The sequence below is a fragment of the Pezoporus flaviventris genome, unplaced genomic scaffold, assembly GCF_033815535.1.
Source record: "Pezoporus flaviventris isolate CSIRO_AGI_PZ_B2104156 unplaced genomic scaffold, CSIRO_AGI_Pfla_v1 ptg000001l, whole genome shotgun sequence".
Classification (NCBI taxonomy): domain Eukaryota; kingdom Metazoa; phylum Chordata; class Aves; order Psittaciformes; family Psittacidae; genus Pezoporus; species Pezoporus flaviventris.
Window position 1 is genome coordinate 43,693,452 of NW_026892549.1, and position 27,706 is coordinate 43,721,157.

Here is a 27,706-nt window from a genome sequence, read left to right on the forward strand (position 1 = left end):
CAATCCAGGGGAAAAGAAAAAATGTTACTTTGCTCCCCAGTACAGCTGCAGAACTTCTTCAATAACTGAATCTATTGCAGCAGCCGGATGCAATAGCGCCTTTCTTGGGATGCCTTTGATGTCTTTCTGAACTGCAAGGAAAATTGAATGTAGTATGTACATACACTTTGAAGCTGCACCATCATACAGGACTTAGCCTGAGACTCAAAAGCAATACAGAGTGCCTTTAACAAGCACTTCTGCTAATAGGGTGTTTGGTGCCATAAAAGCCAATATCCACAGATTCTAAAAGTATTGGGGACCATTTTGTAATTTCTTTTCACTTCATTTGATGCCAAAGATGTGGATCTCTAAAGTAATTTTTTTAATCTTCTGCAGTGTAAGGACAAATGAATGTGCATATATTTTTTACAAAAATCAAAATAAAGTATGTGAAGAATTAAATGTTTTCTTGCAAGTCTATGAAAATACACGGAAAATGCCTATCTTCCAAATGGCTTTGGTGAATTTTTGCACTTTAACCAAAGTATTGCTGAACAGAAATTAGTTTGATATTACAGCATATTGTGAAAACTATACCTCAAGTACTGGAAGAAGCATTAACATTCTTTTTAATGCAAACAAAGCAAAGAAGTGAAACTAAAGCATTTTATTTATGTGAACTATTTCAAAGATATGCCAGTACATGTGATAATGTTGCCTTGGAAATTATATACTTCCTATTCAGATTTACATGTTAATAATAAAATGTTGGCTGCCTGTTTAAGGATAAGAAGCAAATTTCAGTTAGCTTTCATAAACCAGGCTGACAAAAAAATGAATGTACAATGTTCTAATAGTAGCAAGATTATAAAAAACCCACTCAGTTTCTTTTTATTATTAAGAACTCAAGTTAACCACATGAATGCTGTTTCTTCTGGAATTTCAGTTATTTTATTGATTTTCAGTTATGTAATAACAGTTAAATTACTACATGTAGCTGGAATCTCTTTCTTGGGCAACTTTGGGAAGTTCAGTTTTAATTACCTTAATGTTAAAAATACTCAGTGTACTATAGCATTAATTATAGTAGTTTAACTAGCGAGTACTCACTGCGACTCAGAGAACTGGTGTAAACTGAAATGAGGGGTTCCAACTGGACATGAGGAAACCCACTTTCCTCCCAAGGACAGACAGGCATCAGAACAGGGGAGCAGGGTCGTTGTCATCTCCATCCTTGGAGGTTTTATTGCCAGACGTGATGAAGCTCTGTAACCAGATCTGATCTCAATGCTGGACCTGCCAGGTCAAGCCCAAAAGGATGCCGTGATCCTATTCTGGAGCTGCTAACTTCCATGCAAATAGGAGAACTAGGTATAAGAATCCTGTAATTAATTACTTATGAAGTAAGCATTTAATTGTCTATGAATTTGGCTCTTACTATTGGCCAGGTTTGTCCACAGAAACAGCATAATATTTCCAACAAGTAACAGCTTGCTCTTGGGAGGCACAAAGTCATCTGCAATACTTTAGGTGCATCACTTTGTCTTTCTTACATATCTATCAGAGGTAAGAATTTTTCACAAGTAGTATTTGAAATCAAATAAAATAGCTATAGCTGCCAGGTTAAGGCTTAGTCCCTTGATTTAAGAGAATCTTAAAGGACTGGATTTCACATTATAGTTGACCGCTGACTGAAAAAAGAACTTAAAGCAACTCATTCTTGGCCCAAGACAATGCAGCTTTCATACCATTGTGATCTGGCTTCTGAACAATTTGTACACAAGTGAGAAGGGAAATGTTTGTTATCCCACTGGTCCAGCAGACAGACAAACTTACTTATTTACATGCTACTTTCTGTCATCTTACAGAAATCCAGTTCCCAGAAAGAGTATAATCTGAAGTTACTGGCATCTCAAATAATTGTATTAAATATTTAATAAGATACAAACCCCCATAAAAATTATTTATGCCATATAAGGAAATTATAAAAATTTAAGTCAACTCTTAAGTTATTTATCATAACTTTATTCTCAGCAGCAAAAAAACCCCAACCCTATGCTGAATATCATTTTGGTTCTAGGGAAGAGAAAATACTTTTAAATATTTATTTTTTACAATGAGTACTCTTCAAAATATATTTCAACAAGTGAAAAGCCATATAAGATATGAGCATATTCTTTTGTATTACTGTTTGACTGGAAACTATTTGAAAGCAAATACATTAAGGCAACATTAAAAATTCTAACTAGAAATGGAAGTACTCAATTTAAAAATATAAACAAATCTATATTTTGACACTGTTCTTCAGCAGGAACTGGTACCATACATCCACTCCCCAGCTCTATTTGAACTGAGTTACCTGACAACATGGATAGCAGCAGCAGACTTAAAAGTATATCACATGAAATTTATTACAAAATCCAAAATTATTTTAAAGGAAAAAAAAATATAACGGCCACTTCTCAACCCTAAATTTTAAAATAGACCAATATAACCAGTTTTCATTTTTTTTTCTTGTTAACAGTTTTGTTCTAGATAAAAACAACCTGTTAAAAATACATAACTTGATAAAAATTTAAAACTGGAAATATTACAAACATCCCAGTTAAGCTTCTGCTACAGCAACTGAATTCAGTGAGTGACTGGGACCTTGTAAAGCTGTGTACAGAAGTGTGAAAAGGATGCTTTAATGCAGAACTTGAAGTCTGTCCCTTCTATATGCAATTGCACGTTGCTTGGGAACTTTCCAGGTCATCAGTGTTGACTCCATAGAGATTAATAAGTTGAGGATGCAGCCTGTGAAGTGAGGAAGTCAAATATCAATTTCGTTAGTTCTTGCGATGGGAATGCTGCTTTTGGGGGCTAAGGGTACAGAGAACAAATATGTATGGATCTGCTGCATAGAATACAATCAAGTGGACTGCATTTTGACAATTCTCATAAGGTCATCTTTAGAAGTACTTATTACATATTCTGTAACTTGATCTGCCTTTTATTTTGCATACCAGGCTGTTAACTCTGAGCTGTGTGCCTCCAAATAATCCTATGGGCATTGCAGCAGAATGAGCCACCACCCATTTAATTCCACTGCTAATCCTCCTAGTTCCCTATGTATTCATAGTGTCTGGTTTAGATCCTAGATATAGAGGAGACTACTCTCAAGCAGCACTAAGTTTTCCACAGTTGAGTAATCACACATTTTTATTAACCTTACACAGTGCTTTACAAGCAGGAATCCTTATCACAAAGTAACCTCCTTCTAGGAGGCACAGACCTTTATATCCATCTGTTCTTTTCTAAGAAACAGAAGGATAAAGTAAGTGGCAAAAAGAAGTGGAGCTGGAAGCCAATGAAGCACCAGAAAGGAGAGGCCTGGTGGGTTCTAATAAACCTTTCCAAAAACAGGCATGAGACAACAGGGCAGAGGCCAAAACAATGGCAAAAGGGACACTGCAGTGCACAACAGTACTACTCTTAACAGAATTTGCACCAACTAATTTTAGTGTCATCCTTATTATATACAGACGTAAAACACCTATATACAAGATTGCAGTACTAATCTGTTACATGTATACAGTCCATAAACATAATTATTAGCCTTACCGAACATGAATTTGTGATGCCGCTTTCATTAAGTCCCCATCTATATTCCAAGGGTAGTTTCCTTCTGCAGAAGCAGCATTCAAATACGTATTTTCTTTGGCATCAAGCCCACTTTTAACCTGCGGTTGTACTTTTACTTCTTGAACTGTGTAGGTCTCAACAAAGGGAAAATTGAACTAAACCAAACACAGACACATATTAAATGAAGATGAAAGATACAGGTAGTATCTTAGCAACAAACTGGATTACTTGAAATTAGAAAGCTTGCCTTTTCTTCTTTTTGGACTTAAGTAAATGGAAATGCTTAACTCCAGCTTTGACCACATGAGGCATTATGTATTTCAGCTAGCATTTACAGATTAACATGTTATTTTTACCCTAAATAACGCCTCAGAAAAAAATGGTAGTGTTCCATTTGCATTCCTATATTGGACTTTCTCAATCTGTAGGTGAGGTGGTACATTTTGCACATAGTAAAATAGCACACGCTTTCAGAACCCTAACCCTTTTCCTGTGTTCTGTTCTTCATTACCTGTATTCCTGTCTTAAACAAGGCTAGTTAGAATTCTAGTAAATGGTCATCTTCAGTTTAAATGAGGGTCCACATCTCCTTAGCTAATTTCTAAGTACAAAAGGCAGAGAAAAAAAGGAAATTCTTCCTCCAAAAGCATAACCAGAAAGCATAAACTGTTTCCTAAATGCAGCTATTAGTGCTGTCACACGAAATTGCCATCCACCTCTCCCCCAAACTGTGTCTGTTGATGAATTCAAACATAAACCTTAGTTTTTTGTCTCTCAAGTACATGGAAACACTTAACTCCAACTTGTAAAAGGGAATAATCCTGAAACATCTGAACAAGTACCAGTGTGCTAAGGCTATACACCAGGTCTTAAGGACATCAATAAGATACTGTGTTTGGATGCTTCCTTTTTCTCTTCATAGACAGAATATTGAAATGCAGTTTATGTCAGCATTCATAACTGAATGGAATGCTTACTGCTAAAAATGGTCTTAATCCACTGCTACCAGCATAGCATGTAGTTATCTACTGAAATTATGACCTTTACCTGTTTCTGACAAAGAGTTGCATGATGCCTCCCCCAGTCTGCATCCTTGGTCTCTGTACTATACAAAACTTAAATACAGCATACATTTCCTTTATTCTGGTGAAAGGGCTTTACACCCATAAAACTATGGTACAACATAAATACAATTTAAACCACAACAGATGGGCTGAAATAGGCTAATCGGTATTAGTCCAGTGATTTAAAAAGAAAAAAATCCAACAAAAAACCCACACAGATAAAAAGGGGGCTAATGTATTCTGACAGGAAGCTAAGTCTCCTTATGAGGATGCTTACATTAACTCTTGCAGCATGTCTATCTTCACGATTAACTGTTCTTTTTATAATCCCCAGAAAGAAATTTACAGTACCTGATTTTTTACACTGGCATATCTTTTGAGATGTTTTATAAACTCTGTTCGAGAAGTATTTTGTACAACAATAAGAGCCATGCTTCCATTATTCAACCTGAAAGGCAAACCAATTTATGTCCCAAAAGAAAACTCTTTAATTCAGAAGTTTAATAGGTTAATTAGTCTCAATGTTTTTCAAATCTTTTGCCACCCCCTCTAGATCAATATAAACTATGCAATTAACATTATATAGTATCCATATATTTATAACATACACTGTAATAGTAAAATTGTACTCCCTTATCAATACCCTTAATTTATTGACCCTGATACATATAATTTATCACCCCTTATTTTATCCTCAACAGGTGGTTTTAAACATTGGGGATCACAGATTTATCTTTTCACTTTTCTCTCCAGAAAAGCAGAATGGTTACCATAAATGCTATGAGACAGAGCTATACCATGAAGCCATTCCCATTACGCATGCAAGCCCATCCCCATCGTACAGCCCACTGCTTATGGGTTCATTCACCTCCGCCATTAAGATTCATGCTGCCCTAACAAAGATCCTGATCTTTAACTATGCCGCTATTCAAACTGTTAGCAGTTCTCAGTACAGTTCTAATTACACATTTCACAAAGCACATAAAAGTTGTAACTAAGGGAATTTTGCACAAGATATAACAGTCACGTACTAGAGTTTAACCAAGAGGAGACCCTACAGTGCAGACTCAATGGTCGTAGGCATCCAGTCACCACTGATATTTTAGCACCTTTGAGAATCTGGGTCAGACAATGAGCTAGTAAGAATTCACAGATTCCTTAACGCAAGTGTACCTTATCTCAGAAGCTAACAACCTGAATCCCAATGCAATCATGCCTAAGTCCCATTTAATTTATAGAGACAAATCAATGTTCAACAAGAGCATCTAATGAACACGACAATCATTGCTGAGATTGTGTTCTGTAAAGAGATGCATTTCATATCTTCTGAATATGCATGCATACATATATATTTATTTATTCATTCAGCATGTATGCTTGGAAATAATGCTGCCAGCCTACCACCACAGATCTCTCCCCATTGAACAACTGCATCAGGAGTGTTCTCAGACTCTGACACAGCACAATCCAGGAAGATAGTTTGTACATAACTATGGAATCAGTCACCTGGCACAGCATTACTTTGCTGATTTAGGAAACAGCGATGGTAAAATTGAAAAAGTTGCCCCCTTATCATATTTGCTGCAATAGAGGGGCACAGGATGCTGCTGGGCAATGCATTCGGCACTATGGCCTTTTATCTTCAGGAGGTGACTAAAAACTGTCATTAATTCTTTTGCAAGTCCAACCTGCAGCAAAGCACAACACCTATGCTGTAAGAAACAAATGTCCTAAATGGTTTACATACTGCAGACAGTTAAACATATCTTGACATGTTTCTGCAAATTTAGACTAGTGTTAACTAGAGTTACGGCAGCAGTCAGAGCTTTCATTCCACTTCAAATGTCTTCACACAGCAAAGACTTTTCCTCTTGGAGAAAATAGCACAGAGTGGAGAAACCTAGCTGAGTTTAGCTGATGCTTTCATAATGGGTCTTGAGTCTCTTAACAATTAGTGCAACATTCAAGATGCTATTCACTATGAGAAGTGAAGCACCAGTCTGAAGAGTCTACTCTTCCTACCTTACTGGCTGACTGCACTCCTAAGGTTATTTTTTTAAAGAGAGGGGAAAAGAATCCACCGAGAGCAAAAAAGGGGAATCCACTGAGCAGCTACACTGTGGGAGGAACAGGCTCAGTCAAACCTGCAATAACTGCATGGAGTTGTCGTAAAATTCCCTGTCACTGAGAAACAGGTGCCAGAACAGATGGAAAGAGAAAGTGAAGCTAAAAAAAGAATAGTTTGACAGAATCACAGAATTATTAGGGTTGGAAGGAACCTCTGGAGATCATAGTCCAACCCCCCTGTCAAGGCAGGGCCACCTAGCACAGGTGAAACTGTTGGTTTTGACAAGAAAAAGAGTCAGTTTCTCATCAGTTTCTACTGACTGACAAGTGTATAGTAAAAGAACCAGTTTCTACTGACTGGTATGTAATACACTAAATGCTGAACAAAGAAAGTTACTAGGAGGGGACAGGATCAGAGTACTGTCTTGAGGCTTAGCAGGATGCCTGTAGCAAAGAAAACTTCTCAATAGGAGTTTCATCAAAACCACTTGTTTCTACATTGCTTCTAGGAAGTCAAATTCTACCAGATCAGCAAGGATTTGTGAAGAAAAATACCTGATCATTTTTAAGGCACATCTATTTTCACCTGATGATGATCAAATGAAACAAACCAGACTCATTTCAGCAACCTGGCCGAGTGCTGTGGGCTTTGTTTTGTTTTTTAATAGATACACATATATAAAAATATAAGCTTCTGCATTCTTTTTGAGGGAGCATGTTATATTTCATTTATAACTTCAAAGTTCATACTTGCTATTCTGTTTAATGGTCAACTGGATACATCAAGTACAAATATTTATCACTTGGATACCTGTTCTGATCACCACAAAGTACACTCTCGACAATGAGCTAATGGCAAAATGAGTCAATGTTGACAACCAGATTACATAACTCATTTGTTTCCCAAAATCTTATACATAGAAACAGCATTTCCCACGTTCAGGAGAAATTAAAAAACAAAAAACAAAAAACACAACACGACAAGTGTGAATTTCAGTTCTTCATACCAGGAGAAAGATTCCTATTTCATTTCTGTTGGCTCTAAAGCAGAAGATGAGGGGCACCTTTATATTTGGAAAAAATAAAGAAAGAAGTTTCTACACATAGCCAAATCCTATGACAGATGACTGCTCCATGACTACTACTCAAGTCAGACTTGCCAACTAATTTAATCACAGCAATTATCCACTCGTTATTCTAGTTAGACTGCTTGACCTTATTTGCCTGATCCAAAAACTGATTACAATTCCTGGGATTATAGAGTCTGCTGCAGTTCATGCTCCCTCCCCCCATTCCGGAGGGGACAAAGACTACCTAAATACAGGCCTGTATTCTCAGAAAAGCCAAGGTCTTAAGGTAAGATGTCAGAATTTATAGACATGACTAATTCTCTAAACCCCTACTGACCTCGTATTAGGTGCCAAGCCTCTTGGTGCCATTGAACACAGACAAGGGATTGCCATAATGCTCACATTCAGGAAGTGACCCTGAATTTTGTGCCATTGATCCTTGCTACCTAAATATAACAGAGTAACTCTATATTACTCCAGTTTAAACAGCTACAGTTCACTTTTAAATAACTATAAAAGCAAAAACTCACCCTTCTTTTTAATTTTCTCTCTCTTCTTTCTAAAAGAGTGAAAAAAATGTAGGTAAAATAATTTAAAGTCTTTTTAGCAAATTTAAACAACATCTACTTTAGAAAAGAGTGATATTAATGGAACTGAAAAAAACAATAATACTGACTGGAAGACTTTATAGTCTATAGGGAACATTTCACAAAGTGTGTGAGCCTGCAGTTCACAAAAAGTTTTGGGTGTTTTTTTAAGGTTATTTTACCTGATGATCAAATTTGAACAAAACTAAGAATTTGTACGGTTTCATCTTCAAAGACACGCTTTTGTAGCTTTGGAATTGTTTGACTCTGGTTTACTTACTTGTCATTCTTATGAGAGTCTTCCTGCGGAACTTGTAGAGGTAGAAATGATAATTCACATTCCTCTGGCCTAGAAAAGTATTGATAGTTACTAACATGACAACCAATATTCTGAGTGCTAGACAGACTTTTATCCAAGTTAAGATGATTTTAACGAGATGCTGAATATGCAGAATTTATCTCCTCTTTAATTTGTAAGAGGGTTATACATCACATCTGAGTTAAATCTGTCTGCAATTAAGACAGCTAAACTACTGCTGTCTATATTTTTACCACATTAATTATTACATTTTCCTCAAGAAAATGAGAAATGCTAGAAAAATAACAGCTCATGGCATACTTGAGATCTGCCAGTGTTTTGATGAAAGCAAAATCCTTCCGTTGATTGGAGGGCATCCAACGGTGCTTCTCAGCCAAAGCCAAAGTCCTTGCACCAAAACCAAACATAGCTGAGAACCCAAAGCGCAACAGCTTGGTTGGCGTACTGAAAGTACAGACATCTACTGGTTGAATGTGTCCTAAAATATTAAAGGTAAGTATCAGAAATGAGAAATTGCATTGGTATTTCAAACAAAATACAATTTACTACTTCCTTTTCACCTAATTTAGCCACAAGAGAAAACTCCAGACTTTTCTCTCTTCAGGAATTCAAGTTTTACTAATAGGAACCAGGATCAGTCTAGATACAGATAAAGCAGTCATTTCAGAGAACAAAGTTCAGATGCTTCAAAATGAATTTTCACTGAAGCCTTTTTAACATCTACTTCACACTGCAAAGGGTCTGATACTTAATTCTACTCAGAATTTCAACAATCAGCATCAAAGAAAATGTAATACTTCTACATAAGTGTTTCCAATCATTTCACCAAAAATTTGTAATGGCCAAACAGTGTACCGTGGGAGATAGGGGAACGCTTACATAAAAGGTTTACATGTATTAATGTTTACAGTCATAGAATTTACACATCTAATTCTGTTCAAGGTAGGGTACATACATTTCTTCTGTAATAGAACCTGGGTGGTTTCCATTAGATTGACTGTCTCAGATTAAAAAAGATAGGTTTACATTTTACTTAAAAGGCTTGTATATCACTGTCTAAGAGAGAGAGGAAAGGCTCTTCCAGTGCTGACTGCAATGTCTAGAAAATAAATACTCAAGATGGACCCTCCCCATTTTTCTCTTCTTTCATTTGGAATTCTTTTATTTGCTTTGAAAGGAATGTTAATGCTGCTCAATGAAGTATTTGCTATTTCCTAAGACCTGAAAATAAGGTTTGCACAAGCAACTTCATTTTTCCTTTTAGCATAATTACATTTTCACATTCAGAAAGCTATTAATTGTGCAGACCAAATGGCCAGTGATGCAATTTTTTTCTACTACTAAAGCTTTCTTATAGAAACTTAGTATTTAAAAGAAATACACATGGAGCTAAAAAGATGAATTATACTTTCTCAGAAATATGAGAATACTTTCCTGAAAAGCCCAGTCCTAACAACTTCCTCGAGGGAAGAATTGTATATTTTACTATTGTCTTCAGCAGGTATATTAAAGTAAAATAATCAAGTGATTATGCAACATATCATTGCATAACAACACATACAGGGTAACGCTATCAAGTCTGGAAAAGGTTACTTTTTGCATTAAAAGAACATCAGTAAGAGGGCATGAATGCCAAAATCAGACATTATTCCATGGCAGATTTTAGTTACCAGGAAATGAGGTCCACAATCCTTATTACTGAACTATAGACAAAAAATCATAACAGATCCAGTACGCTACAAATCAAGACAGAATCATTTGCATTTAAAAATACAGTTTTCAGTGATACAGCATAATGTTACGTCTTTATTAAAGAACTCGTGGCATTCTAAATGCTGCTTTATTATTGAAAATTTGATAATACGTGTATAAATATTTACCCATTATAATATGCAACGTTGCAGTCACTGCATGCTTAATACCATGGAGAGTATGAGCCAAAATATTAGTAGTACCTGTAAAAGTGAAAACAAACTATTGTAAAAATGAGAGATGTTGTGTATTATTTTTCCTGTTACTCAGCAGTGTTTGAGTTAAGAAACTAAGACATTTACTGCATTTTCAAAATAAGAAAGCCTTAGTCTTGGTAACAGCATAAGTGCTGAATAGTACAAATTAAAACCATTAAAACTCCCAGAGGTCTATAAAAATCACCTCTGCAAATTCATTCATAAATGTTATAAAGACCAAGGCAAAAATTGACGTGTTGGAGGGTGTTTTTAACTAGCTCCTTAAAAATCACTTCTATACTTAAATGATCTACTGAGTAACTGTACTAGAAAGCAGATTATCTAATAAGATATATTTGGGAAAGATTTTCAGGATGTAAAAATAATGTAATACTCAGGCAGTACGTTACCCAAATTTCTACTAGATCCATTCTAAGGCAGCTGCTATGCCTCTTGGAGGCTACATTTTAGTTTCTTAGAAACAATAGTGAAAGAACAACTGGGAAATGTATGTCAGTATCTCACAGAGCACCTGTTACATCCTTAATGCTTCTCAGTCTTCAAAAGTAATTCTGAATATTTGGAACCTCATGGGAAACCTTCATACCATCAGAGAGAATAGCTCTGAGTAAGGCTCTCAGGGTTCCTGCTATGTAAAGGAAACCAGTGAGGTATGAGGAACACCTATCAAGATTACAGATACAAAACATTCCCTGAAGATTACACCTGCAGTGGTACATGGAAGAAATCAGGTTATGTACAGTTTTATTCTTTGAACAATTCAAACTGAAATGTAATTTTATTCACCTATTTCTCAGAATGTTATAGGTGAATATATTCTAATTTCTTCCTCCTTTTCCTATAAAAGTGTTAAAATCCAGCAAATTGGGATTATGAAGTGCTTTAAAAGAATAATAAACTGACAACTTCAAAAGCTAAAGCTAAAAGCTTTTTTCCTCCCAAAAGAAAGTCTCTGTAGATATATTAACAGGAAGTCCAGTTTATTAAGAATATCACAATCTCAATAATTTGTGCCCAACAACTCAACTAAAAGCAATTTGAACTTTCATTTCTGCACAACACCCATAAAAAAGGCAAAACTGTAGCTCTGCATACCATTTACCATACAAAATAGTGAGGTTTTTAATTCAAGGAGCATAAAATACAGTTCTATATGGAAAATTTGGGCACATAAAAATTAGGTTTGACCTAAATAGCAGTTCTTCACAGAATAACACAATTACCTGCCCAACAGAATTTCATGTTTGTATTACTTATAGGATTTAACATCTAGATCTAACTAACTCTGCTTAGTCAGTGAAGCTAGCCAAAATAGTAGCTCAAAAGTACTCTTGTATTTCCTTTGATCAGTTTTCTGCAACTCTTATCAACTCCTACAGGTAACCTCTCCCAAACAAAGGAAATCAGACACACAAGCAGCAGATATTTACAGCTCATGAAAATTTTGTGTATTTCCTGTAAACTAACAAAAGGAACGTTGTTGTTCTGAAAAACAACGTATATATGTAAGTTTATATATATAAAATAGATATATAAAATTATATATATAAAAATATATATTTATTCTTTTTTCCTTGCCACTGAAGATCAAGCTAATAAAAGAGCACAAAGCTTTTCTGTACTTCTGAAGATCAGGCTGGTATGTATTAAAACTGTATTTCCTCATTTAAGTAGGGGAAATTTATCGATACAGATGGCAGCAAGATAACAAATGACCGTGGCTGAAGTCAATACCAAGCTTCATACTGACTTTAATGAGAGTTAAATCTCATTCCTTCTAAACAGGATAGGCACAAGTAATTGCATCTTTCTCTTAAATCTGTGGAGCTCATTAACATTTGCAGAAGTAAACAAGGCAAAACCCCACCCCTTCATGACTCCTGGGAATATATACAAAGTGCTGTCTGTGTTCAGAAGTGTGTGTGCTACATCCCCCTTTCCACAAGTTGAAGGTCTATCCCTAGAACAAGCATAGTTTTGCAATAGCAAGTATTCTCTATGTAAAACCCTTAATACAACAGCATTATAATCCCAGTAATGATTCAATAATGTGTCTCATTGCCTAGCTCCTATGCAAGCAGGATGCCTAAACCACCAACACCCCTCCCAAAAACACCCCCCCAAACAACAAAAACCAACAGCCACCAAGCTTATAAATAGAGTGAAAACAATGGAAGTTATCATACAAAAAACATTCTAATACAAGCTTTGCTGATTTAAGTGGTGATTCCAAAATAATGGTTTTAATGACATTATTCATCTTCCCAAGTAATCTTTTTCTCCCCTATGTAAGCTCTGAATATTATTTATCAATAACAAGGTGGTTCCCCCCAAACACTATCATGTTACTTGGATCACAACCTCTGTGATGCTCATGTATGGGCATGCACCCCCCTGACAGGTTACCAAGTCACATTTTTAGATCTCACTCCAACTACTCATTTTACAGGAAAAATGCAACTCCAGCTTCTCTGTCACCAGCCTTTTTTTTAAACAGAAACAAAGAAGATTATTCAAAAAATACAATTCTATTCAAAATAGGAACCCATTTTCCTGACATTACAACAATTTCCAACAACCTCCTTTCTACAAAATGTGCAAAAGCATCACAGTAAGGACAAAGTATCTGCAAGTCATGTAAAGCATGACTGATGAAGGTACAAAACAGAAACTGTATAGAAAAAAAATTGTCCTTGGAAGTGCAAGCACTTCTGCAGTACAATTAACTTAATTAACCAGACAACATGAATATTCATAAGGCTGTTAATGTCTCCCCCATCCAAACAGATAAATGTGATGTAATGACTTCCTAGTCAAGCATAGCTAAAATTCTGATGAAAACTGCACCAACATTTTGGTTCTTTGCCTGAAATATCGCAGAAATTGACAGTTCCTCAGTAATATTTCATTTTTCTGAATTAATTGGAAATCATGAATTTATTTAAAAGAACCATTTAGGACCAAAAGGTTCACAGCCATCAGATAAAGATTGTCTCTTGCTCTGTAACAATTGGATAGCTTTTTTAATGTTCTCCCAGTTCCCCCTCCCCTTCCTCCCATTCCCCCTTCACAGTTCCTTAGCAGTAGTTCCCATAGCAACACACGCTTTTGCTAATGGCCAGCAGTGCCACTGCAGGCTTCCCCACATCTCATCCATTTGATTTGGGCCAGAATAAGGCAGCTCAGTAGAGTATTGTAGTAAAAACACACTCCCCTCTGGACCTTTCTCTTCAGGAGGTAAACTGTTCCAAGAGCAGCTCCTTCCCATCAAGTTGGCTGAAACTTCAAAATGTTGTCTTCACTGCTTATAATAGAGGCTACGACCAGAGTTTAATCCCGTAACAAAGCTTCTATTTTTACTCAGCTGGAGAGTCCTAATAATTTGGTACAATGGATTTCTGGGCAGGCAACATGATTAATTGACCACTGAGTTCCATCTTCATCATGTGCACAAGTATACTTACCCATTTTCCTGACTACTTTTTTGTATGTCAGTAATATGGAAACAAAATATAGATCATTTTCTAAGAATTTTTAAAGGAGTTTCTCATAAATTGTTCTCGCGTTCTCTTTTAACAAAGTCTATGGCATTCTGTGTAACAAGATATACAGTATTCTTTTATATTCACAAATCCTTTTTGATAATGACATACTTGTCTTAAACCGGAGAGAATAAGTCCTAATGATGAGGCATAGTGACCGAAGCACACCCAAACAGCACAGAGTCAGTGCTGGAGATTCCATCTCAGCACTGTCAAGATATTCATAACAACTGAATATAAGTGATGGTTCAACTGCTGTACTAATATTCATTTGCTTCATGTCTTCAAGATTACAGTATCTTTCACCAATATGTTTCCAAGGGGTCTTTAACTTGAAAAAGCTAGTGTAATCTTGAATATTTAAAAGCAACTAGTCCCTGCCTTAATGCTACTTTTAGAAGCGCAAAGCAAGCCAAAGCACTTAAAACCTGCTTGCTCCATTGGGAACCAACTTGCTCTTTTTTTTTTTGACAGAAAATTGAAAACAACAATTTGCTGTTTACGTGGCTGAGGGAATTTTTTCCTTACTAGTTAAAAACATCCGAGAAATCACATCAAGTAGTCACATTAGCATCCACACCAGAAGGTAGCGTCCACGCAAAACTACCCGTCTTCTTTTAAAGAGGGGTGTCCAGAATCAACCTACCTGTACTAATTCTAGCTAAGCCTCCCTGCCTGGCCTTAGTCATGCTCTAAGAAGGGCAAATACAAAAATTGTGAGGAGAAGGGACACATACACATACCCCCCCAATCCCTAAACAAAGAAACCACACCACTAGACGCAAGTGTAAGTTAATAAATTACCAAGAGGATTTAAAGAGATGCATACATTTTCAGGTCTGGAGGACTGTTTCGTGTGCAGTTTTGTTTTTTTTAAACTGTAATCCACAAAATGTATTCCTAGGACACCATTTAAAAATAGACCTTAAGCATGAATCCAACTGAGAATATTGCCAAGAAAACTGGAGAGAAAAAGAAAGCAGCATGGCTTATATTAAGAAAATTCTAGAGAGTTTTTGTTTGGTACCATTTCTGGCAGCAAACAGGGACAAAACTTGATCTTTGCCTGGATCAGCTGAAAATTATTTTAGTTTACTTCATCCTGAGCTTCTTCCTTTAGGCAAAGAGCTCATCTGTGCCATTACTATAAATTATCATAATGATTTAAAATCTAGTCATTTGTAATCAATCTAAATCACTAATTTAGGACAGTTATTCAATAGCTCCCTTAAGTAACTGAAGCTTTAGCACCAAGAACAGCCTCTAGTAGCCAAAACTGTAAAACATGCCAGAGGGATTTAAAACAGAAGGCTTACAGCATGTAACAGTACCTTTCAGTCTCACCTGCTGGTATTACTCCAAGAGGAACTGGTGCTCTGACAGGCGTTGGTATATAGTCTGTGTCTTTTCCAGCATCTATCTGGGCTTTAAGTAGCAGACCATGAGCAACTTCACTGACAGATCCATCTCCACCGACACAAACAACCCTATTACGAAACAAAAATGCTAAACAGTTCAAAATAAACTCTGCCAGAGCTGAGCAAACAAGTGGAAGGCAGCTACCACACACCATGCACATAATGATACTTCAAATAGCTAAAAAACATTTTTTTTTAAGAATAAGATAGGGCTTCACTGTCAGATCAGTGAATGTTAACTAACAAGATAAAAGCATCCTTATTTCTGCTTTCTTCTATCTCAGTAGGGGTAAATATATTTAACAACTTAGAACATATTTCTTACCTTATCACACATTGTGCGTGTGAACCGAGTTAAGCACATGCTCAAGTGCCTCAGTGGAAAAGTTCTTTTAAATCTTGCAATGCTGATACAGATAAGCATTCCAATGCTTTCTAAATGCCCTTATAATAACTCACCAAATAGTACAATAAAAATAAAAATACTTGAAAACAGCTATTTCCACACACTATGCAGCCAGTTGAGGGATTTAGCAAGGCATAAAACCTTAGTGCCAGCAATCCTTTGCATCAAGGTACTTAATCACTGCTTCTGGAGCATGTAATTGAACTCCCACCTGCTGTGGCTATAGAGAGGAATGCATCTGTCTATAAAAGCTCTGTTACAGCAAACATCTTTCCTTTTTTCTGTTTTTGTTTATCTAAGTAACTGTTAAAGTGATTCTCCAAATTAGCAATGTTTGAAAGATATCTTTTTAAAGTAAACACATTATAAAAATAGTAATAATACACTCCAAGCATTTACAATACAAGATTGAATTTAGGTGGCACTTAAGATATATTTTTTTAATGTCTGTATGAATTCAGTTCTGAAACTATGTTTGGAGCACATTTTCTTGAAGCTCACAGTCATCTCCTGTCTTTTGTCTCATTTTTGTTTATATTGGTTTACTCCTAGGCTTAAAAGTTACCTTCCACAGTAGCAAAACCAGTTAATCTTTGTAGTCTGATTCACTAGACACCTGGAAGGACTCAGGCGGATTGTCTGCTTGCTATTGAAACTTTTGAAAATATAATATATTATCTTCTGGTTTGGGGAGGCTGTGTTTGTTGTTACTGAAAATAGATGAAGAGTTTAAGGAATAGAATAAAATTGCTGGTAACTTGAATTTTTATTAATTTGGCATTAATCAAGAGTTGCCTTTTTGACTGAAAATAGAGATACTGTCAGGGACTAGGGATTCAAAAGCTAATCAGTGAGAACCTGCTATGGATAAGGAATAGAAAGTCTGAGCAGATAGACTGACTAAGACCTTGGAGAAGGCTCTTTAGAGGAAGGAACATCTGTCTAGCTGTCAGTCTACCATTACACACAAGTTTTCAAATCAACTATTTACATGGCCTTCTGTCTTCACCTACCTTGCTTGAGTTGCTTCTAAGCTTGGCCAAGGCAGATCAGTTCTATGTTAACTCTGCCATATAAAAATGGCACAAAAACTACCTTACCTCTTGCCACCACATACAATGCCTTCCACATCTAAAAAGGTTGAGAAGTGCTATTCTATTTTCTAAACAGGGAACTAAGTGACTGGCACAGTATTCAACTTGAACGAACCCGTACAGGAAGCCGGGGCAAAACAGGAAAGAATTGAAGTCTGCCAAGTCACAAGCAACACTTCTCCAAGAACAAAAATATCTCAAGACTTAATGGAAATTGTGAAAAGATGCCAGGTGGTTGTTAGATATTTTTTTGTTGCCTGATTTATTTTCATCAGTAGGACAATTTCACTGTTGTGGAGTTCATTTTCAATTCAAACCAGATCCCATGAATTTTCATGTTTAATTTTCGATAAAATTGACATTAAAATTTAATTTGGGAAACACTGAGGGAGTTTGGGGGGCCTATAAGATATTAATATCTATGGCAAAAATTCTTAGGCTAGACAGCAATGGGGAAGTCACAAAGAACTTCACAGGTACATAATCAAAAGTACACCATAAGCCTTTAAGCAATTTGAAAAAGAAAATCCCGATTTCAAATAGTTTCTCCTCCTGTTCTTAAGAATTAGAATTATTCTCAAGATAATGAAGAAGAGAGAGACTAGAGACGTTTCGCAGCTTTCTTTTTCAAAGTAGCAGTTCTTTGCATAATACAAACGCTGACTTCATCCTATTGCTCTCTGTAGATTTTACTTGAAAATAAAAATTAAGATATCGCTTGGTACATCAGTGTAAAGAGTTACCCCTTGCAAGTCATCTTCACTATGATCTCAAATCAAAAAGCATCCCAAGTTAGCTATTTAATAGGTGTATATTTAATGCTGTATTGTGTTCATTGAATGAGCACATAGATGAAGGCCAAGCTATTTGAGGAGTCATAAAACTCCTTTTTCAAACACTTCAGAAATTTCATTTTTGTTTGTAACCTCCAATAATAAAAGCTACTTAATTTCCACATGACAAATAAAAAAAAAAGAGGAAGGAAAACAAGCAAACACTTATTCAGCTAACTTAGAAAGGACAGGGATCTTTTCACCTCAGAAATCCTAGCAGCACATTGACTTAAACACTATTCTTCCAGCTTCTTCCATTCCTATTTGCCCAAAGTTCTGACTACTGGAGAGAAGTCTTACAGGGGAAGTACTTCAGTGACTCTACCCAATGATCAAAGATGAAATAACTTAAATAAGACTCAGAGTGGAAGGGGTTTGTGCAAGAAGAAAGATTTTTCTTCTCTTTCTTCATATCTGCTTCCCAGCATTAACTGGTTCCCGAGCTAGCACCTCAAAACTCACATCTTAATTGGAAAGAAATTATCCTTGGAATCTGGAATATATCTATATATATACATTTTTAGATCTATTTTCTCACCTAAATCCATGAGTTTCTAGAACTAATACCAGTTGATTAGACTATAAAACACTATTGAAGCCTTCTTGTATGACTCACTGCATATTCCAATAAAAATTGTAAGAATGCTGTCAGACTTCCACAGTATGCCAGACTATTCCTCCACATTAGTGAATTTCATCATTTAATGATTAATGTAAAAATACTAAGATTGCAGGATTAATCCTCATAGCAAGGTCTTTGAAAATTCTTGTTCAGTTGTTTTTACTGAACTTGAAGGAAGTTTGAATTATTTTTTTAATTGAAAAAACGTTCAAGTTACTTTTAGATAAAATGTTCTCCTTTGGAACCATTTGAATAGAGAGAGTGAAACAGAGTGCCATTCTTGCAGATACAGACTGACACTTTCATGAAGCACATTTACAAAAGCTTTATGTATATTTAGCAATACTTACAAATCTAAAACATATACCTATTGTCAGTAAGCTATAAAAACCCAAAGCATCTAATAAGAACCGATTTTTCTCAGGCTTAATGTATACGTGAAACAGCATAACTCATCAAATACTTACTAGCACAGTTTTGGAATACAAATAAAAACTTAACATGATAAGGTTTACTAACATTCATTGTCACTGAAAAACTTACCCATCAAATGCTTGGAGTTCACATTCTTTAAGTACCGAGAGAGCATGTCCTTCATATTCAGTTACTACAGAAAATGACAGTATTTAATTATTAGAAGATTCAATAAATTTAGGGTATTCTTTAAATTTTTACACAAGGAACATACAGTAGTTCAAATCAGATTATTTTTTAAATCATGAACCACATTATAAGCATGACAAGGTACGTTTTACAGTTATGGTAGCAAAAAGGAAAGCCACATTAAAACTCAGCCGCTATCAGACACATGGCTATTTAATGCATTTAAATTCAGAGAATCAGAGAAAACGTTTGTTGCATCAAAATGCAAGTTTCAGCACTTGACACAGTTGCTAAACTTCAGGAAAATGTAAGCATATCCTCAGTTAAGACTGAATTATTTCAGTATCAATCAAATTTAATTGCCTTTGTGTTAGGATATGCAAATTGCTAAATCAAAAATATGAGGAGTTAAACACGGAAGTATGAAATCAAGCCAAATACCAGTGACAACAGAAAATAACACACAGAGGAAGGTGGCACAAGTATACACCAGAGTTCATAGCCTCTGGAGGAAATGAATCTGTCACTCTACATTGATGTCTCTGTGTTTGCTGATACCCTATATAGTACTGTAAATGCCAGCGAAGACAGGATAAACTGGCATACTGCAGATGGCACAGAGCATCATAACTACATTTAGCATTTTCTAGGCCAGCTTTGCCAGAAGAGACAACCCAGCTGCAGCCACCCATCAAAGATTTTTGCTGACTGACATGACACTTGCAGATGGATTTTTTGTGTAAGAATGTGCATCATTATATGCAAAATTACATTAATCTTTCATGCTTGCTTGTCCCTGGTGCTAGCATAGTTCAAGGCTTAGCTCCAGTGTTTCTAAACACTGTTAGAATTATTAGTCTTGGTGTCTAAAACAATCATTCCGTATCTGTACCTATCATAATAGAATTTCTACAGACTAGACGCTGCTTACAAGAACTGAAAACCTCTTTCTTTCCCTATGTAGACAAGCAGAGAGAAATCCATATAGATAGTGAGCGTATATATAACTTTCTTACAAAAAAGAAAATAAAATTAAAAGTGATAAAATTCTTGCACTTCACACTAAACCGTCATATATCAACATAAAACTTCAAAATCTCCCAGCCACAGCCTCGTGTTTTGGAAATTCTTAATTGAAACCTGGAATTATTTTGATTATATCACCGGCAGAGAATGATCATTTTGCTACCAAAATACCTATCACTAGAATAGCTTTCAGGAATTATTTCCAGAATTTCCTTGCCTGCAGGACCTCTTCTGGAAGATCGAAGTGCAATATTTCGGCTATTACACTCAGTTTTGGCTTTTACCAATGGGAACTATCCTTTTATCATTATCTGTAAATTGTGAGAAAAACCTGACCAATAAAACCGTAAAGGTTCAATTTTTTTTACCACTGCTTAAAGGTGAAAGAAACTTCCCATGAAAACCTACAGTTATTTAACAGGCAACATGCCTTCTTAAATGAGTATGATGACTTTTAGGAAGTTATGAGTACACTCTAATTAAAATGGTACAGCAAATAAGATTTCATTTCGTAAAAGAAAACATGTCTAGTGGTTTCCTAACGTAATGCACGCGAGTTACGTTTACTAATACAAAATTGATTCACTCAAAGAACAAGGACATGAAAATAAAGAGGACTTGTCTACAGAGAAAACAATAAAAGCAGATGACCAGATTGATGGCAACTCCATCCTCTTTGCATCTAACAGCTTAAGTTTGGAAATTATATAGGACTACTGCAAGGCTTAACAGTAGATAATTCCAAGAAAACTAACATTTGATAAGAGAATGAGGTACACAGCATCTATTTTCAAATATTGTGACAAAGAGGTAATGAAAAATTAAATTTCCAGGAAAAGCTTCCTGAGAACATACAGAAAATTGATCAACTAGGAAAAAACATAAAGCTAAAATATCTAACACAAGCATAAAAAGACCATGCATAAAAAGTTTCCTGCAGGCTAGGCAACCTTCAGAGGGACACAAAAGTAATTCTGATATCTGGAAATAAGCTCGATGTTTGAACATGTGGTCCTGTTCCAGTTCAAGGGAAGAAGGGTTAAAAAAAAAGAGCACACCAAAAAAACCACAAGACAACAAACCAAAAAAACCCACACAATGAATTTTGATAAGAGGAAGAAAGGCCTTTTTTTAACCATTTCAGAAGGATTCAGATGACGTATTGACAAAAGCGTTATCAGAAAAATATTATTTGATGCTTTTTTCAACTATTTCTAACACAACTAAATTATTTTTTTCTCCATTTTCAAGGACATTTTGTTCCCAACTTGTAAATTCCAGTATGTGTTAAGTTTCAAATAATAGCATTCTGAAAAAAGGGCACTGACAGCATACTGCATTTGAACACACATACTCCAAAACATCATTAACACCTTATCTCCTATACCCAACAACAAACTAAGGGTTCAGCCCCTACCGAAAGAAAAAGCAACATAGAATTAGTTCAACACTTCAAAATGTAGAACACTTCTACGTGACATGTATAAATACTGGCACTCATGTCACAGACTAATGTCAATAGGATTAAAACCGCTAATGATAAGAGCAGATTAACTGGTGCTGACACTGGATAAAAAAAAATATATTAAAGTTACTTACTGTATAGTAAGTTTAAATGAATTTTATTTGGCCAATTCTTAATCACTCTTTTCGTTTGGGATTCTGCCCTAAAAAATGGGGGTATGGGGAAGACTGGTTTTGCCTCAAGATCCAGCTTGTAGCTGTGCATAAACAGAAAACTCAAAATTACGAAGAGAAGTGAGACAAGCTAGCACCCTGTTGCAATTACCTTTACTTATTTTTATTATGTGTAAGATTTCGCAAGGTACCTACATATTTTTAAAACATATAAAACAAATTATCAGTATTTGCCAGCACTTGTAGGTACAGCAACTGTGGAGCAAGCCTTTGTTGAACTGGATTTTTAGAAGGGTCACTGTTCTTGTCCTAACAGCCATATCACAGCTGCAGCACTCAAGATGATGAACACTTAAAAGATTGCATAAAGACCAGATTTTAAGTACTGCTTAGCCTTAACTACAGTTAAAGTACTGATTTAGTTTAAATTCGCCAACTCCCTCTAACTGCACTGAACACTTAAAGAGATTTGTTTATTCCATATAACAAAAATAACCCTAAAAAACAACAACCACAACCCACTCTAAGAACTTTGGTTAATTTTATTGAAGTTAACATCTCTCTAGTGTAAAAGTAAATTTTTTGGGGAAAAAACCACACAAAAAAAACCCAAACAACAAAAAACCCAACAACAACAAAAACCCCACCAAATTCAAACATATTTGGATAAAAGAAATGCTATTTCAGAACTCACTCATTTACATACATGCCTTTTCACTGCTGTATATCTGCGAGTATGAGAGACCACCTCCACTCCAAAGTTCTAAATTAAAGTTTATTCCAACAGAAGTTACAATGAAGAATAAGATCAGGCAACCTTGATCTTATAAGAAGCAAGGGCCAGCTATGAAAACACAGGATTGGATGAGAAGACCTCTGTCTTCAAGCATTCCACTGTCAAAGTTTATTGGTTTGGGGTTTTTTTTTAGTAACCTGCAAGTCTTTCATATGAGGTGGAAGCCACTTCAGATGTTCAAATTTGCTTTAAGATTTTTTTGCACAATGAAATTTAAGCTTTACATATATGTATGTGAGAAGATGTACGTTTTATTAGAAGATGATACCAGTGGACAGGACTTTCACTCAGCACCCACCACCACCACATCCCCTTTTCTTTTTGCAATGCATAGTTCTTAATTATTTAGTTCTCTCCTACCATTTAAAGCTGTAGTTTTCGCATTTTGCCTGTAGGAGGAGTGCTAGGCAGCTAATAAGCACAATAGTATCTGGACATTGCTAAAGTAACCTTTTTTTAAGGATAAGCCATTAAACAGTTATCTGGGTGAAACCTGAAGTTGCTTATCAAAATTTAAAAGAAAAATTCTAGAAAAAAAAAGTTTTAAACTGTTTGCATTCAATTATGAAATTGTTTTTAAAATGCCTACAAATTACGTTCATAGCTCATATTAAATTCTATTAATCAGTTTAAAAGACTACTGATACAGATCTGGTTTAAGACGCCAGGTGACATTACATAGCTAAAAATGTAATCATAGACAGGTTAATGATAATGCTGCCTTTAACAGAGTCTAACAAACAAGCTTCTGTTCACAGTAAAGATAAAAGAAACACTAACCAGTAGTAAGGAATAAAATTTTTAACAGGTAGTTTTGTTTAAATAATTGTTTAAAATAAAGTCATAATTAATTTAACAATATGACAGGCAGTCATCTCTACCTAAGGTCTGCTAAGTTTAATTTCTAAGAAGACAGTTTATTATTAATCTATTTACACTATCATCTATGCCCTGCAGGTGAAAAATACATCTGTGAGCATCAAAACTTATACAAAGCTGCTGGCATTCCCTTATCAATTAAGGAAGTTAAGGAATTCTAACACAGAATATTTTTCACACTTATGTGTCTTTAATCTTCAACTGATTTTACTTTAAACTGTCGGCTAAGTAATTAAAAAATGCATAGGTACAGAAAATAAAATTAGCAAGATAAATCTCATATACAAACACTTCTTGCATTATTGTATCCTCATGCCTAAATCAGATTTGCTTAGAATGATTTTTGGCCTGCAACCTGACCTAGTCATGATGTCACAAGACATTCAAGGCACAACTGAGGATGAACCCTCTGTCTTATAATTTGTTTAAGCTGGAACTGATTATTCTGCCAGCCAATTACAACAGAAATAGGGAAAAGATTTTTTGGTGTTAAAATGTCTTGCACCCAAGTTTATACTTCACATGGATATGAAATGCATTATCAAAGATTAGCAGTGTACTAAAGGGAATTATAATACTACGGATTAAAAAAAAAAAAATTTGGAATACGAAATATTAATATAGTTTCTCTGTAAACCTGGGCGGTTTTGGGGACCAAAGTTGGTGCAGCGTAAGTTTCGGTCTCTTCACAGAAGGAGGCAGAAGTAATAATCAGATCATTAATATTTTACTGCTTTAAGAAAATCAAATGAAAAAGCAAAATGGCAAATTCAGGACATAAAGTAGAACTCTGCCAGAAGTTGGGGCCTTAAATTTAAACCTGCTACAGGGAACCCACTTTTGAGCAGAAGGTAGCATCACAACAACGTTAAAGTTGTACCTTCGCATTCTCCTGACACCAAGTCATGCCCATATGCCTCATGAGAATTGCTCTTGTCAGCACAGAACTTAATCACTTAGGCTTCCAGGTCATCCCTGAAACTGAATCAGAATCCAGAAATAATGTGCCCTATGGATAAGATCCTCTTATGATGTCAGGCCAATAGATGCTCTCAGAAAAGAAGCAGTATCTAAGGACACGTGTTTTCAGAACGCAGGAACAGCTCAACAAGCATATAAAAGACTGTCAGACATTACACAATAATATCTTTATATAGATTGAATGCTTTAAAAAAAAACAAAACACAGAAAATATATTACTAGTATTGATAACTATAGGGGAAAACTATTCGATAACAGATTTAACAATACATTTTTTTACCAAATAAAAATGTGCTATATTACAGTTCCAAACGCAGTACTTGCAGGCAAAGCCAAGAAGGATTAGCAGTAAATTCAAATTGTCTTGCATACTTAAGTACTAGTTTCACAAGAGATTAGACGATGCCTTTGAAGCAACTTACCTGTGACATCGGTTTTGATGTCAGCAAGCCTAAAAAGAGGTGCAACTTGTTCATAATAAACATGAGTGGCTTCTCTTCTGTGGCTGCTTGGATTAACGAATACTTTTAAGGATTTTGGTCTATTCTGAAAGCCTAAAAAGAAAACACAAAACATTTAAGATTGCACACAGCCCAGTTATTTTTACAGCATAAATAAATATTTAATATTAGAACCACTGCAGTACTTTAACAGAATAAATAAATTATAATCTAAGAAAGGTCTCAATTACTTCTTGGCTGTGCACTATTTACCTTAAAATTACAGTACTGATTACTTTCGTGTGTACAGCGCCTGGACACATTCCTGTGTAACATTATCTAGGTGTTCCTGCTCCGGCAGGGGGATTGGACTAGATGATCTTTCGAGGTCCCTTCCAATCTCTAGCATACTGTGGTACTGTGTGTGTGATACAGCGAATAAAGAGTAGAAATGAATCACAAACTAACCAAAACATTGTAGAATCCAGAAATAAAGGCGTATGTCATAACCGAGTTAAAACCTTGACCCAGAATCAGAGTGAACGTGGAGAAGTTGTAAGATTGGGCAACAAAAGCCCCAAGTATTAAAATATATCTTTGTTGGAATTTAACCTGAAACACTCCCAGCAGGCATACGACAGTAACACCCACAAGACTGGCGCCACCATCTAATGCTTTTGTTTTCTGAGACTACAAACCAAACAGAGCAAGGGAAATACCCTTGAAAGAGGTCCAAAGAAATATAAAAGAATAAGAAATTATGTAATATAATTCAGAAATCTGATAATTATTGTTCATTTTAGTTTTTAAAAAGTTACATTTAGGTCTTCGAAGTCATAGACTCTGAGCAAACAACACTGAGAAATACTGCTATGCAAACAGTACCTAGTCTTGCACATTGATCCCATGAAGTAACTTTATTATTTGGAATATGGCATTTTGTTGAATAGTAAATAATTCCTACTAAAATAGTAACACTACCTTCAAGTTCTCTTTCCTAGAATTCCTACAACGGCCACAATTCAGTTAATGTTGGTCTGCTACGAAAAGCAAGTGGTGGCTTGCAATACTGCTGCTTCTTTGGGAGTTATTTAATGATTTAATATGATTTGAACTATTCTAAATTTTCCTTCAGTATCAGGTTAGAATATTGCTTTCTTAGCCTGATGAATGCTGGAATATCTGACAAGACTACTGCTTTCAACATTCAAGAACAAAATTAGCAGTAGGCCACAACTCCAGAAGGAACCAAGAGTTTAAGCACATTTTCCTGCCCCTTGCAGGGCATTACTTCAACTTTTACATCCACATGTAGTTTCAGAGTGTCAGCTGGGACTTCCTGAAGCTCTTCACACTTACTCTACCTCAACAACTGAGCAGGAACAATTCCTCAGAGAAATTAAGCTAAATACTATTTCAGCATCAAAGGGGAAAGTATTCCTTCAGATCAAAACATAACAATTATAGAGGTCCATAGATAATTTTTTTTCACTTATTTAAACACATCAAAGAATCTGGAAGTGAAAACTAGCACTTTATCCAGTTTGTAAATCTTAGAAGATTTCTTAAAGATATTGAAGAAAATTACTGGACCGGTTTGCTGCTATAACCTGAAAGCATACATAAAGAACAAGATTTCTAATTATATTTATGGCAAAATGCTACACACAGTGCTAGGTCATTGCATGGCAAATTAATTCTGATGAATCCTCAAGGTCTCATGAATCCTGAATGTCTTCAGGAATAAGCCTTAGTACCTATATTTAAAAGTACCTTATTTAAAAGGTAATAGAAAATAGAGAACTTGGTGAGGACAGTGGATGTGCTGGAGGGCAGGTCTGCTGTTCACAAGGACCTTAATTAGCTACAAGAAAGGTTTGACAAAAGCCTCAAAATATTCAATAAAGGCAAACACAAAGTCCAGCATCTGGCCCAGCAAAACCCTAACACTGCAGGCTGGGGATCAACTGATTACACAGCACCTCTTTAGACAGCATCTGAAGTTTCTGATGGACAAGGAGTTGAACGTGAGTAGGCAGTGTGCCACTGACGCCATGAAGAACAAGCACTTACTGGGTTGTGGTAACAAGAGGAAAACCAGCAGTTCAAAGGACATCTCTATATCCTTGTATTCAACATCTCTGGAACCTGAATCTCAAAAACTGCATCCACCTTTAGTCCTCCCAGCACTAGACTGATGAAGTGGGGTGAGTCCAGTGGAGAACTGTAACTAAAGAGAGGTAGCTGGCTTTGTGTAGCCTTGAGAAGCTATTTAGGTGCCATCCTTAAGTACCTATTATGGGAGCAATGGAGACCACCAACTCACACTCTTTACAGGTTTAAGGACAAAAAGGCAAGGGACATAAGTTGCAACAAGGAATACTCCTATCTGAAATAAATAAAACCACTCTCCACAATCAGGGCAGTTAAGCCATGGATCACACTGCCCAGAGTCTTTAGAATGCCCATGCTTAGAGATTTTCAAAACTTATCTGGATCTGGCTCTCAGCAATGTGATCTTATTTAGAAGCTCACTTGCTCTGAGCAGGAAGCTGGAACAGAGACTCTCCAGAGGTCTCCTCCAACCTAGATTATTCTGGATTCTCTGGAAATGGAAACAAGCACTGCAGGTACGTACACTAGGTAATTTCTAATCATAGGAATTACAACACAAATAAACAAGATTACACAAAACTTCCCAAAGACTATTAAAACACACAAATCATCAAAGATATCATATTAATT

The 27,706-nt window shown here is 35.7% G+C and overlaps 1 protein-coding gene across 1 annotated transcript in view; it reads right to left on the bottom strand.

Annotated features, from left to right (window-relative positions):
* Positions 1-2,452: 2,452 nt before the first annotated feature.
* Positions 2,453-27,706, bottom strand: part of CERKL (ceramide kinase like) — a 56,482-nt gene continuing 31,228 nt past the window's right edge. Inside the window, exons 4-14 of the mRNA XM_061451784.1 lie at positions 24,944-25,075; positions 19,142-19,205; positions 15,570-15,712; positions 10,594-10,668; positions 9,014-9,191; positions 8,675-8,743; positions 8,338-8,366; positions 8,145-8,253; positions 5,022-5,118; positions 3,586-3,761; positions 2,453-2,778 (exon numbers count right to left, since the gene is read on the bottom strand). Of these exons, the coding sequence (XP_061307768.1) occupies positions 2,697-2,778; positions 3,586-3,761; positions 5,022-5,118; positions 8,145-8,253; positions 8,338-8,366; positions 8,675-8,743; positions 9,014-9,191; positions 10,594-10,668; positions 15,570-15,712; positions 19,142-19,205; positions 24,944-25,075 (1,154 nt within the window). The 3' untranslated portion in view covers positions 2,453-2,696. The remainder of the gene's footprint in view (positions 2,779-3,585; positions 3,762-5,021; positions 5,119-8,144; positions 8,254-8,337; positions 8,367-8,674; positions 8,744-9,013; positions 9,192-10,593; positions 10,669-15,569; positions 15,713-19,141; positions 19,206-24,943; positions 25,076-27,706) is intronic.